Consider the following 13,290-nt stretch of genomic DNA (forward strand, 5'->3'; position numbering starts at 1 on the left):
AACGGCTTCGCACTGCCAGAGGACAGGGATGGATGGGATATTGGGAAGGAATTGTTCCCTGTGAGGGTGGGGAGGCCCTGGCACAGGGTGCCCAGAGAAGCCGTGGCTGCCCCATCCCTGGCACTGCTCCAGGCTAAGCTGGACAGGGCTCGGAGCAACCTGGGATGGCGGAAGGTGTCCCTGCCCACGGCAGGGGACGGGCTGAGCTGCAATGTCCCCTGTCCCCCGCTCTCCCCGTGTCGCGGTGTCCCCGCGTCCGGGCACCGCCCGCCCTCAGCTCCGGCCCCTCACGGCGGGTGACATCACGCCCGTGTGACGTCACCGCCCAATCCCCTGGGCGGCCGCCGCTGACGTCAGGCCGCGAGCGGCCCCGGCTGAGGGACGGGACGGCGGCGGCGGCAGGAGCGCGGTGAGCGCGGGGATGGACCGGACCGGACCGGACCGGACCGGGATGGGATCTGCCGGGCTGTGGGGGTCCGGTTCTGGGGGGTGTGGGATCGCGGGGCCGCCCCGCTGCCGGCGCGACCGAATGAATGGGGTGGGGGAAGGGCGGCTTCCCCCGGCACCGCGCGGTCCCCTCCTTTGGGGACACCTTGGGGACACTCCGGGACCGGGACCGGGGGAGGCGGTTCGGTGCTCGGGGCGCTTTGGTGCCTCACGGCAGACTCGCTGCGGGCGGGTTTTGTTGCGCCCATCAGCCGCCCCGGCTCCTTGGTTGCATCAGCGAGGCTGTGCCGGTGAAGTGCCGGGGAACCGGGAATGGTTCGGGATGGAACGGGCTTTAAAGATCCTCCCGTTCCAACCCGTGCCGTGAGCAGGGATACCTTCCACTGGACCAGGCTGCTCCAAGTCCCGTCCAGCCTGGCCTTGGGCACTTCCAGGGATCCAGGGGCAGCCACAGCTTCTCTGCAAGCTGTGCCAGGTCCTCTCCATGCTCACAGCCAAGAATTCCTTCCCAATACTCCATCTAAATCTACTTTTTTATGTTTAAAGCTGCTACCCCCTTGTCCCTCCATGCCTTGTCCCAAGTCCCTCTCCAGCTCTCCTGGAGCCCCTTTAGGCTCTGGAAGGTCTCCCTGATCCTTCTCTTCTCTGGGTGAACACCCCCAGCTCTCCCAGCCTGGCTCCAGAGCAGAGGGGCTCCAGCCCTTGGAACATCTCTGTGGATTCCTCTGGACTTGCTCCAGCAGCTCCACATCCTTCTGCTGTTGGATCCCAGATCTGGAGGCAGCTCTGTATGTGGGGTCTCACCTGAGAGGGGCAGAAACCCCCCTCCCCTGCTGCCCACTCTGCCCAGGATACTCTGGACATTCTGGACCAGTTTTCCTTCCAGGAAGTTTCACGCCGTTCAGCAGCTGCGTAATCTCCCCCTTTTTTTTTTTTTTTTTTTTTCTGTTTATTTTTGGTGTCTGAGGTCAGGCAGGTCCCTCACGGCTCGGGCTGACGTCTCCTCTTGGCGGGCTCCGCGAGGCCTCGGCCTCATCCCGGGCCGTGCGTCACCCCTGGGACAGGAGCCGTGCGTGTGTGTCAAGGTTATCCCAGCCCAGCTTGGCCAGCAGCTCCCTGCCAGAGGGAACAGCTCCCGCCTGGACACCCTGGCACAGTCCCCCCTGCCAGGGGACACCGGCAGGGACGCAGCGTCCCAGCTTGGGGGAGGTTTCGAAGCAGAGGAATTGCCAGCAGGGAATGGGAGATGCATTTGTGTCCAGCTATCCAGGCAGAAGTTGCTGGAGTTGAGCTGAGAGTATCCCTTAGTTGTTGCAGCTTGAGTGCTCCCAAACTCAGGGATCTGATGGAGTTTCCACTTGGCAGCACTTGGGCACCAGAGAGGCTTTCCTGTGAGCAGAGTGGCTTGTGCTTCATCTTCTGGACGCCCTAGGAAGGTGCTGCCTTTCTCCTCAAGCTCTTGATACAGTTGGGAAAATTAGAGGAGTTTCCCAATGCATAAGCAAATCTGCAGGTCTGAAGGAGAAACTGTGGGGTTTGGAGCCAGCTGGGAGTTGAGAACTTGGAGCTCAGTGCATTGCTGTGGACCGTGTTCCTGAGGAGGTGGTTGGGAATCTTTGAGATCCTGTGCCCTGCAGAGTCCCTTCATTTTCTTAGAAAGTTCTGGATTCTTTGGTTTAGCTCCCTGGAGGGGTATCCTGTGGCATCCCAGCTGCTGTGCAGCCCCAGAAATCCTGTGGGAGCTCTGGGGTTTGGTTTGACCTCTCTTCCCTCCCTCTCTCCCATTTTCTCTAAAGCTTGCAGTGGGACTTTCCTGACAAAGCCCATTACTTTCTTATCTTTTTTTATCACCGTGGCATTCTAATAATAACTAATTTACAAGAACTGCTGGTTTCCATAAGCATTTTTGACTTTTATGTGAGCAACAGGTGTTGCTGCTTATGTAACACATTGGAAACCTCGCAGAGGATCAGCAGCTGGCAGTTCACTCACTAAATGTCATTTTATTAATGTGTCTCTTTTTTTTTTTCTTTATTCCCTCTTTTCCCTCTCCCAGTGCTTTAATCTTCTTACAAACCCCAGAAATTTCCTGCTATCCCAGGCAGATTACCGTTCATTGAAACATGTCTTTGCTTTCTACTAATCTTTTTGCACTGCCACTAATTAATTTAAACTCTATCCTTCAGCCATGACCCGAGGCTGGCTGGTTCTGGGACTTTGAGGAGCTGCTTGTGCACCTTCAGAGCCCTTTCCCTGCCTATCCCAAATTTCCAGACATTTCAAAATCAAGCAGGAGAGAACAGTGAAATCCCTGGCTGCTGCTGCTCTCACACGCGCTTTTTTTTTTTTTTTTTTTTTTTTTTCCTTAAGGTGTGGGACAACTCCTACTCTCTGCCAGGTTTTGATTGGCTTTCCAAAGAGGCAGTGTCCTATAAATTGCCTTCTCTGCTCTGCTTCTGCCTTATCGTCAGCTGAGGCCCAGGTGAGTACAGGAGAGGGAAAATTCCAGCTGCAATTCCATTGCCTAATCCTTGAAATTGCCTTTGGCTATTGGTTTAAATTACTGTGGTGGGGGAAATAACTTTGATGTTTCAGGATAAAACTTCCTCATTTTGCTAACACTTTCTAATATCAGTTTGAGTTGATAAATGAGATCAGGGACTGAGAAACTATTCAAAAGGGGATGTGGGAAGGGGTTTGAAAATATATTGTGGAATCATGGAATGGTTTGGGTTGGAAGGGACCTTAAAGCTCATCCTGTTTCATGGGCAAGGACACCTTCCACTATACATTATATCTATATATTATATAGGTAATTTTTTTCTCTTCAGTTCCCAACAGAACAGAAGTATTCCCCTTTGGGATAGTGAAATCCCAAACTATAAAAATATAAAATATTTTATATCCCCAAATATAAAAAATATAAAATATTTCTATATTTGGGGATATAAAATTTAGTTATTTTACATCGGTTAATTTTTTTTTGTATGTGTTCAGAGCTGTTAACTCCTGGAAGTTATTTAAGGTGGAAAATTTGGATCTAGGAGAATGGGCTTTCCTCTAGGAGTTACTTTTGCAAGTTAATCACTGTGTGGGGCTGACTTCAGCTACTTGGGGAAGTGTTTTTAAGGCATAATATTGATTTCTTTATATATCTGTGCATTTATGGCAACTTTAATAGACAGTCACACCTGTTTTTTTCCCCCCTTTGTATTTGAAATAGAAATAAATGCCATCAGTGGAGGTTTTTGCAGCAGCTCTGCTGCCTGGCTGTTTCAGTGCCTGGTGTAAAATACATTTACTGTTCTGAGTCAGACCTGAGAGTAAATTCTCAGCTTAAGCCTTTGTGGTTTCACTCCAGGTATGTTTGGAAAAACCAGTCCAGTCACTGGGAAACCAATTTTAGTCACAGCCAAGTTTTGTTTGTACTTTGCAAAGCTCAAAATGCCTTTTCAAGTACTTGGAGTGGAAATTTTTTGTCACACAGACCAGTGAGTCTCTCTCAGTGCTGGAAGATTTTATTCTTCAATGCTGAAATAGGAAGGGGTCATCATGAGAGCTGGTGCCTGGCTCTGTGTCCAGATGGAATTTGGATATTTCCAAGGATAGGCACTCCCATCACCTCTCTGGGCATCTCAGACCAAGTCTTTTTGATCACTTCAAATGTATTTTTTTAATAATGCAGTTTTATGGGGCTGTCTTACTAGGCAATATTTAGCAAATCTGTATTTAAATAGCAGAACTCCCTCAAGTACCAGAACATTCTCAGTCAGGTGACGTAAGAAGTGAAAGGAACGCCCACATTAATCACTTGTTTGCTTTTCTCTGCAACTGGAATTCATCTGCAGCAATGAACTGCTGCAATTTCTTGTGGAGAGCTTCCATCTGCCTGACTCTCCTTTTTAGAATATATGCCCCAAGAAAGGATTTGACAGGGTAACCCCATCAGGCAGGTTTGAAATATGCTTTCATCTGGGAATTTACGTATTCTAGGTATTGGGAAATACTTAAAAAATGTTCAGAGGGGATAAGGAAAAGATGAATGGCTGTGCCTTGAGGATTTGATTTGAGAGAATTAAATTTGCACCACAGAAACGAGCACTTGTGGCTGCAGGTGTCATTTATTTGGGGTACTTTGCATTTCCTTCCGCAATATGAAAGATTTGGAGAGCAAGAACCCAAACTTGAATGCAGCACAGAGTAAATTATAGTTATGTGAAATAATTAGGACATTTTCCTGAGGCCTGGCTAAGCCCTGCCACTCCTCTGTTTGCTTTCTGGGTACCGTCCATCCCGAGTGTTAAATGAGAGTAAATCTCCCTTTTTTTTCCAAGGTATTTCCTGCTGCCTCCTTGGCTCAGCTGCTCTTGCTGATGCAATCCTGAGAAGTTTTGCTTATTCACAGCAGCCTGCAAGACTTTCACTCCAAACGTGGCATCACAACAGCTTTGTTCTAGTCTATATTTATCCTTAAAATCACAGTTTGGAGTGATGTTTTAAAAAAGGGTTTAAACTTGAGCTTTACAGTGTTCTCCCTGTCCATTTTTCTGGGCTGTGGATATTTTCCTGAGCTCATTCCAGGGAATACATTACCTCTGCTCATGTTACATCCCAGGCTGCTTTCAGCCCTTGCTTGGCACAATCCCCCAGCCCTGGGATGGCATCAAATTCCTCCTTATCCTGCAGACTTTTCTGGGGGAACGTTTTAAAAGCCGTTTAATGGGGTTGAATCACTTGTGACTCATCTTTTGTCTCTCTCCTCGCAGCACACCTGAAAGGGGAAGATGCCAATCGTCAGGAACCTGGGCAGAGCTGCCAGCCAGCTGCTGCAGAGCTCTGGCTGTGGCTGTGGGGTGTCCCTCGTGCCTGTCCGGGCCATCGGGGTGTCCCCACGCCAGGTGGCCTCCGACGCCAGCTTCCACTCGGTGACATTCTCCGAGTCGGATCATCCCCGGGTGCTAATCACAGGTCAGCATTCCTGGCACGGCTGGCTTCCTGCCTCTCAGCTGAGCTTTCCCACTGCTCTCCTCCCTCCCCAAACTGCACAGTTCTGGAAGCAAAAATACCCCAGATGTCCTGGAATTGGGATGATGTTTCCCATAGGGCGGTAAGATCGGAGTCCCGTGTGAACTTTCCTATTTTAATTCCAAAACTCTTCTAAAACCAGTTCCTTGAGAAAAAAAATGTAAAAGCTTCCTGACTCGCTGAGAAAATCATACTAATTCTTGATGTGATACAGATAATAATGGAATTCTGCGTTGTGACCCCCCATTTTCCTCTGATTTTTGTCTCTTAGGTGGTCTTGGCCAGCTCGGGGTGGGACTTGCAAAGCTGCTGAGGTGAGTCACCATTCCCTGGTTTGCTGTGAGTGACAAATTCCAGCTTTAGGCATCACTTCTAGGAGCAATAGTTGTCTGGAAAGTTGTTTATAAAAGAAATACCATTTTTCAAAGGCTGGTTTTGCCTCTTGGCTTTGTAAATAACGTTAATGCTGGTCTTGATGATCTTAAAGGTCTTTTCCTTAATGATTCTTAATGATTCTATAATTAAATTTTCACCATCATTTTATTCGTCCCTCCTGTGCTTGCTGTGGATTCCTGACGTATTTTCTGTGTGTCCATTGATCACAATTCCCAAAATAGCAGGATTTTGTCTGAGGGACTGTCTGCTGAGTTGTTTGCTCCCAGCTAAATGGGAGTATCCAGAGTCTGAACCCTCAGAGTTTTCCTTCTTTTTCCTCTCCTTTTCCCCACCTCAAGCACAGTTACCTCCTCTTTTTTATGGCATCTTTTCAAGAAGTGTGAAATGCTCCGAGAGCTCTCCCTGATCCATGTCCTTGTCCATATCCAGCTCAGCTCCAGTTTATCATTTGCTCACAGTCTTTGCTGGAGGGAGTTTAGACCAAGACAAAAGTAAGCAGACTCACTGCACTCAACACTGTGGCAGTTTGAACATTTTCTACCATTTCTGTGATATATTTTAAAATTATCCAAATAATGGGAGGCCAGAATGTTCTCCAATGCCCCCAGATCTGCTCTCTCCAACAGCCTTGTGTTGATTAGCACAAGGTCACAATTTCCCTATTTTATTTGCTTAGCTGGTATAAAACTGCAGCTACAAAAATCCCAGTGGCTTTTTGTTGTCTGCAGGGGAGTAAATTATCCCTGTGTAAAATTTTCAGTAAAAAAAGTGTAGGAAAGTCTCTTTTCCCAACATATTTTCACATCCTAAAAAATTTCTCTATCCTTATGCATATCTTGACTGCTACTAGAAGTATTTTATCATTTTTAAGATGCTATGTTGATATTTAAAGAATTTTTGAGGGTTTTTTTTTTTTAGTGTAGTAATTGATTTTATTGTGGAAAATACTGTTCATCTGCTATCGTTCCTGCAAAACAAAATAGCAACTGATGGATTATCTCAAAAAGCTGTGGACTCACTGTTCCCTGTGGGTATTTTTACACAGGAAACGCTTTGGAAAGAACAATGTGATCTTGTCTGACATTAGAAAGCCTGCAGATAATGTTTTTTATAGTGGTAAGTGACCGGGGAAGCACATGGAAGAAAAAACCTTGACTTTACCTCTGATGTTCATAAACTAATTATCAGTGATAAGTGGATTACACTGACAAGCTGCTGTTCAAACCTTCTGCATAATGCCTCCCTGCTTTCAAATCTTGCCAAGATGTTGGTTTCTTCTCTTATTCCCTTTTCCTAAATATCTCTTTGCATTTTTTCACTGCTGCTGTGCCACTTTCCTGACTTGAATTTGAAGCACCTTGTGCTCCTGCTGTAAAAAGAGGTGCTTTTATTCTTCTGGAGGGAAAAGTTGGAAATGAAACTTGTGCTTTGTTTTTACATGCTCAGGGAATTTTTACCATGAGGTGGATATAGAGCAGGATTTTGGACTCTTTGATTTTTAATGGAAACTTGTGAAAATTTTTCCTCAACCTCGCTGTTTAGTGATGTATTTAGGTGGTAGAAACAGCAGCCTGAGCTTCATGCAGAACCTTCCTGACGTCCCATTTCCCACTGCTCCCACCTCCCCCAGGCCCTTTCATCTTCGCGGACATCTTGGACTACAAGAACCTGCGGGAGATCGTGGTGAACAACCGCATCACGTGGCTGTTCCACTACAGCGCCCTGCTCAGCGCCGTGGGAGAGGCCAACGTGCCCCTGGCCAGGGCTGTCAACATCACTGGTGGGTGCTTAAAGCTGGGCCAGGGCAGCTTTGGGTTGGAGAGCAGGGAAAGGTTATTCTCCCGGAGGGTGTCGGGCACTGGAACAGCTCCCCGGGGAATGGTGACATTCCCAAGGCTGCCAGAGCTCCAGGAGTGTTTGGACAATGCTCACAGGGTGGGATTGTTGGGGGTCTGTGCATGGCCAGGAGTTGGAGTGGATGATCTTGATGGGTGTCTTCCAGCTGAGAATATTCTATAATTCCCACAATCGCTTGAGAAAGCAGAAATGTTCTGATAAGTCCTGTTGTTTTGTGGTTTTTTTTTCCCCAGGTTTACACAATGTTCTGGATATTGCAGCTGAGCACAATTTGAGGCTCTTTGTTCCAAGCACCATTGGAGCCTTTGGACCCACCTCTCCTCGAGATCCAACTCCTGATCTCTGCATTCAGAGACCAAGGACAATCTATGGAGTCTCCAAGGTCCATGCTGAGCTCATGGGAGAAGTGAGAATTTTTCGTTTTATTCATTTCCTGAAAGGTCTGGTAGAACTTTGCTGAAACAGGTTTCCCAAAGAAGCTGTGGCTGCCCCATCCATGGTAGTATCCAAGGCCAGGTTAAACAGAGCTTGGGAGCAACCTGGGGTGGTGGAAGGTGTCCCTGTCCTTGGCAGGGGTTGGAATGTTCTTTAAGGTCTCTTCTAACCCAAGCCATTCCATGATTGAAACTTCATTGCTTTTGTAAGATTCCTCACTCATTCTTTCCCCCATATTTCCTTCCTTCAGACTTTACTACTCAGCAATAGTCTGAGGCAGCTCTGAAGGTCAAATATCTTTTGAGTTTTGTTGGGAAAAGCACAAAGCATGGGAAGCTGGCAAACAGCTGACTTTCAGTGTCACTTCTTTCCCTGTTTTTATGGCTTTGGCCTCTGTGCCAATGTGAATGGCACTGCAGAAAGGACAAGGACAGTGCACAAAGCCTTGTGACAGCAGGTACACAATGATGACTTTTTGCTCCTCCTCTACAAAAAAAGACTTTGAGTTTAAAGTCTTGGGAGTCTGCACAGTTTCTCTTTTGGCTTTGTAGTTATTTATAAACAACATTTTAAAAGCTGATAATTTTTATACAATTTCCAGGTCTGAGGACTGTATTATCCAGTCTCACAAACTGGGGAGTGTTCAGTTTCTGAACATTGTAGACCCTACATGAGTAGCATGACAATCCATGTCAAAGATCAAAGATCTACTGATGTGGATGTGAGCTGGAAAAGCAGGGAGATCAGCTGCCAGGCAGGGAATGGGGATTGTTCAGTAATTCCTTTCCTTTCACCCCTGTCCTGGGACAGCTGAAGGTTCATCCTGTGTCAGATTTTTCCTATGAAATCAGTGGGTGTGTGACCAACTCTTGGTGTGTAACTCTGTGTTTCTGCCCCCCTCCCCAGTACTACCACTACCGCTATGGCCTGGACTTCCGCTGCCTCAGGTATCCAGGGATTATCTCTGCTGATTCCCAGCCTGGGGGGGGAACAACTGGTGAGTGACTGGTGCATGACAAGAGGGCTGGGGAGGGCTTTGCACAGGGACATGGAATGATAGGACAAGGGAGAATGGCTTCCCACTGCCAGAGGGCAGGGATGGATGGGATATTGGGAAGAAAGTCTTCCCTGTGAAGGTGGTGAGGGCCTGGCACAGGGTGCCCAGAGAAGCTGTGGCTTCCTCATCCCTGGAAATATTCAAGACCAGGTTCAATGGGGTTTGGAGCAGCCTGGGATAGTGAGTGGCATCCCTTCCCATGGCAGGGCATTGGAGCTTGATGATCTTTAATTTCCCAACCCAAACCACTTTGTGATTTCATGATGAATATCACACAGTCCTGCTGCCAGATTTGAGACAGGCGACTTTGGGGTTGGTCTGAGGTTTGTTGACTGTTATGAAGTGCACAACACAGATCATACACATCCATTATCCTCTTTCCCAGATTATGCTGTCCAGATTTTCCATGATGCCATAAAGACTGGCAAATTCAAGTGTTACCTGAGGCCAGACACCCGGCTGCCCATGATGTACATCGATGACTGCCTGAAAGCCACGCTGGAGATCATGGAAGCCCCTGCAGAAGCCCTGACCATGAGGACCTACAACATCAGTGCCATGAGCTTCACTCCTGAGGAGCTGGCCCAGGAGGTGCAGAAGTATGTCCCTGAGCTCCAGATGACCTACAATGTGGATCAAGTCAGGCAGGCCATAGGTTAGTATTTTCCCTGGCAACAGGTAGGAAAAAAACATAATCAGGGGTGAAATAAAGTCTCTTTGCTTTTTAGGAACTGACAAATTGCTCCTGTGCAGTTCAGGTCTTATGGCCCAAAATTCAGCTGTAGTAGTGATGAAACATCTCAAAGTTCAGAGAGATTTTTCCTAAACCTCACCTTTCTTGGTTCTTTTTCTTTTTTTTCCCCTGCAGCTGACAGCTGGCCCATGAACTTCGACGACAGCAACGCCCGCAGGGACTGGGGTTGGAAACATGATTATGACCTCCCCGAGCTGGTGACCACCATGTTTAGCTACCTTGGGTCTGACTCTAGGGTTGCCCAAGCTAACTGAAATGACTTCAGATGTTTCCAGATTTCCACAGAGGACCAGGAAGAAATGGCTGAATTTTAGTTTTTAATTTTCTGAGTCTTAGAGCATGTCAGTTACCAATTTTTGTAAGTAGTGACAGAGTTGGGCAGAAATGTCCTGTAGCTGGAATGTCCTTTAGATAAACAACAGCACTGGGTGCTGTCCCCAAACACAGCACTGCTGACAAACACAGAGTTCTTTAACTTAGGGAAAAACACCAAAATAACACTTATTCCTGGCTGGTGGCTCTCCAATCATTCCTGCCTCTTCCTTGGCAAACAATGTGGGATAGCACTGTCCAACCTGGCCTTTCAGGCATATCCCAAAAAGTGAACGATAGGTTTTGTTTTTTCCTGGTGGAGGATGTTAGGTTGCAGCAAGTTTTACTCTTTGCTTATAAAAGAGACATCACAAGAGCTGTTTCATGTTTCCAAATTGCAGGGGGTTGTTGCAATTTTAGTTTGAAATCAAACTTTGCTCAATAGCTCCTATTTATATCTCTCTTCAGTGCTGTCTAAGCATACATTTTCTATACCTAGGGCATACATAGTAGCATTTTTATGATGCTGCTTATAAATGTGAAGTGGAATAGGACTTGAATTCTCATCATGCTTTAAAAAAAACAGGGTTTACAAGCAAAGCTTTGTCCTGTTCTCTGCAAGTGCTGCTGCCTTCAGTGCAGCCTCAGAGGGAGAGCTGAAATCCCAAGAGCTGTTCCAGGGATGTGAGTCTGAGTAGGATTTCAGGGAGGCCAAGCCTCTGGCTGGGTTTTTTCAGAAGTACTTTTGGGTTCTCCCAGTTGTTTGCAGTCCCTGGAACAAGTTTTAAAGGTGGGCTCAGGATGGAGCCTTACTGTAGAGTCGGGTCAGCCTTGGAAATCTTTCCTGTTCACCCCATTTTCCACGTGCACTGTGTTTGGAGATGCTGTTTATATGTAACTCATACCCTTTTATTCTTCAGAGAGGGACCCAGAAGCTGAAACCATCTTCTAGCTACAGCTAAGGGCTGTTCTGCTCGTTGAGTTTCATGCACAGGAGACTCTGAGACTCTGGGATGAACAAGGGAGTTCCTGTAGATGTGTGGGAGGAAGAGGTGTCAGTTCAAAAGCTACTTAGGAGACTTAAGGAAATGACAAACTGGAGAGAGAGGAAAGCCATTGTAGGTAAAATACCAGTTTCCACGGATGTGAGTCTGAGCTGTCAGCTACTCCAGCTGAGAAACAGCCTCTGGGAGCTTTGGAATTTATTTTTTTCAAAGAAAAAATACCTTTCATTTTCAAAATGACTGGAAATTCCCTACAGGAAGCTCCCCTTTTTTTTTTTCCTTTTTTTTTTTTTTGTCTTGTATACTCCAGTAGTGTGTGTGGGTAAAAACATTCAAGTTTTTGGTTGGTGGTTTGTTGTTTTTTTTTTTTGCCTACAACTTGTTCTGTCTGTTTTCTGTGTTGGTGCTTTGGTGGTTGTGAGTCTGTTGTGTTCTCTGTAACCCTGCCATGATCAGACTTTTGTCTCTTTGTGCAGGAGTTCTCCTGCAGGGAATATGTTTCCTCACAAAAGTAACCTTCCAGTGAAGATTCTGTGGTGAAACCCAGTTATTTGAAACATTTGTTACACTTGTATCTCTTGGTTTTGTATGTATTTTATCCTTTCATCTGTGGGCAAAGTAGGAATTTCCCAGGTATTTAAGCTCAAGGGTTGTGGCTGTTACTGAAACATTTTTATATTGTTTACATTGCTGAAATGACAAATTTTTAAACTTTGGCCACTTTGTGACTCTCACGTAGCTCAAGTGTAATTTTTGGCCCAGTGGGCCGGTGAAGTCAGCCCTCCCTTCACACCCTCTGAGGAGAAACTGGCTGGGCTTTGTCCTCTGCACAAAAGGATGGGATCCAGACTGGATGATCTCCCAGGGACCTGGAGCCAGCAGGTGAAGGGCTGGAAAGGAGCTGAAGTGTCTTGTCCACTCCTCAGTGCCTCTGTTCCACCTTCAGGAAGTGTAAAATAAAGAGTTGTTGATGGGTCTCACTCCATGTCCTTATGTCACTCAGAGTCCTGGGGTCTGATCCCCTCACCCTCATTCCCAGCTCCAGTTTAACTGGAGTCAACAAGAGTGAGGAGCAGGAATGTTCTTTCTTCTGGAACACTGTCCTTGGTGGTGGAATTACACAAAAGCCTTGGAACAGGTGTCACAGCAAAGGTGAAATTCAAACCTATGGCATTTTGAACAAAGTTTTGGTTTTCCTGCCAAGGTGTGACTGGCCTCATTTAGGAGCAGCCATTTAAGCAACTTAATTTTTTAAAAATCTGAAATGAACTATGTTCCTGTAGAGAGTGGTCTGAAGAAAACTGTGGTGACAATCAGGGAATGTTATTAAATGTGTCTGCAAGGTCTGTGTCCAGTTTGAAATTCTCATTTTCAATCTCACCAATGATCTGTATATTTTTCCCCCCATATTTTCCACATTAACTTCTCTTGTAATGATGTCACAATTTTTTTTTTCTGTATTAAACCAACTTGATGTGATGCAAAATATCTACCTTTTTCTACCAATTGGAGGTTTGATTTCTGGGCAGAGACTTCCATCATGACACTTGAGCACTGTGGCTGTTAAATCACCTATTCAGGACAAAAAAAAAAAAGTTTAGAAAAATGTTGTTAAGAATATTTTTTCAACTATTGTTAGTTGTGGGTGATGCCTACTTTAATAAAATCCTATGCAGATGGATCCTGGGTTTGTCATCCTTGGTTGGAGCAGGTGAGAGCTGTGCTGGGGGCTCCAGGAGAGCTGGAGAGGGACTTGGGACAAGGCATGGAGGGACAGGACACAGGGAATGGCTTCCCACTGCCAGAAGGCAAGGATAGATGGGATATCGGGAAGGAATTCCTGGTTCCTCCTCCTCACTCTGCTTTGGGCACTGGCTACTTCTGCTTTTTCCTGGTCTTCTTGGGGTTCAGCACTTTGAGCTGACTCAGGTGATCCCAGAAATGTCCTGGGATTGTATTTCTGATCCCAGAAATGTCCTTGTAGATCCAAATTGGGGGTGTTC

At 46.5% G+C, this 13,290-nt stretch overlaps 1 protein-coding gene across 2 annotated transcripts; it reads left to right on the forward strand.

The window, feature by feature from the left end:
* Positions 1-353: 353 nt before the first annotated feature.
* Positions 354-12,968, forward strand: LOC120496816 (L-threonine 3-dehydrogenase, mitochondrial-like). 2 transcript variants are annotated; one of them, XM_039697606.1, is made up of 10 exons: positions 354-409; positions 2,818-2,929; positions 5,214-5,415; positions 5,744-5,786; positions 6,914-6,984; positions 7,499-7,648; positions 7,959-8,131; positions 9,067-9,157; positions 9,603-9,872; positions 10,086-12,968. In XM_039697606.1, exons 3-10 carry the CDS (start codon positions 5,232-5,234, stop codon positions 10,223-10,225), a joined length of 1,122 nt encoding a protein of 373 aa, XP_039553540.1. In that variant the 5' UTR covers positions 354-409; positions 2,818-2,929; positions 5,214-5,231; the 3' UTR covers positions 10,226-12,968. The 2 variants fall into 2 exon arrangements, with proteins under 2 accessions (XP_039553540.1, XP_039553541.1); XM_039697607.1 differs by lacking the exon at positions 354-409 and adding an exon at positions 1,417-1,883.
* The last annotated feature ends 322 nt before the right edge of the window (positions 12,969-13,290 follow it).

This window comes from Passer montanus, unplaced genomic scaffold (assembly GCF_014805655.1).
Source record: "Passer montanus isolate IOZ18808 unplaced genomic scaffold, ASM1480565v1 scaffold119, whole genome shotgun sequence".
Lineage (NCBI taxonomy): Eukaryota > Metazoa > Chordata > Aves > Passeriformes > Passeridae > Passer > Passer montanus.

What these genes read in the sequence shown, in the direction of transcription:
- LOC120496816 (XM_039697606.1), top strand. Translation starts at nt 5,232, where the DNA reads ATGCCAATCGTCAGGAACCTGGGCAGAGCTGCCAGCCAGCTGCTGCAG. An exon ending in GGACTTGCAAAGCTGCTGAG is followed by an intron (nt 5,787 to 6,913) that starts GTGAGTCACCAT and finishes ATTTTTACACAG; the next exon opens with GAAACGCTTTGGAAAGAACA. An exon ending in TCAAGTCAGGCAGGCCATAG is followed by an intron (nt 9,873 to 10,085) that starts GTTAGTATTTTC and finishes TTTCCCCTGCAG; the next exon opens with CTGACAGCTGGCCCATGAAC.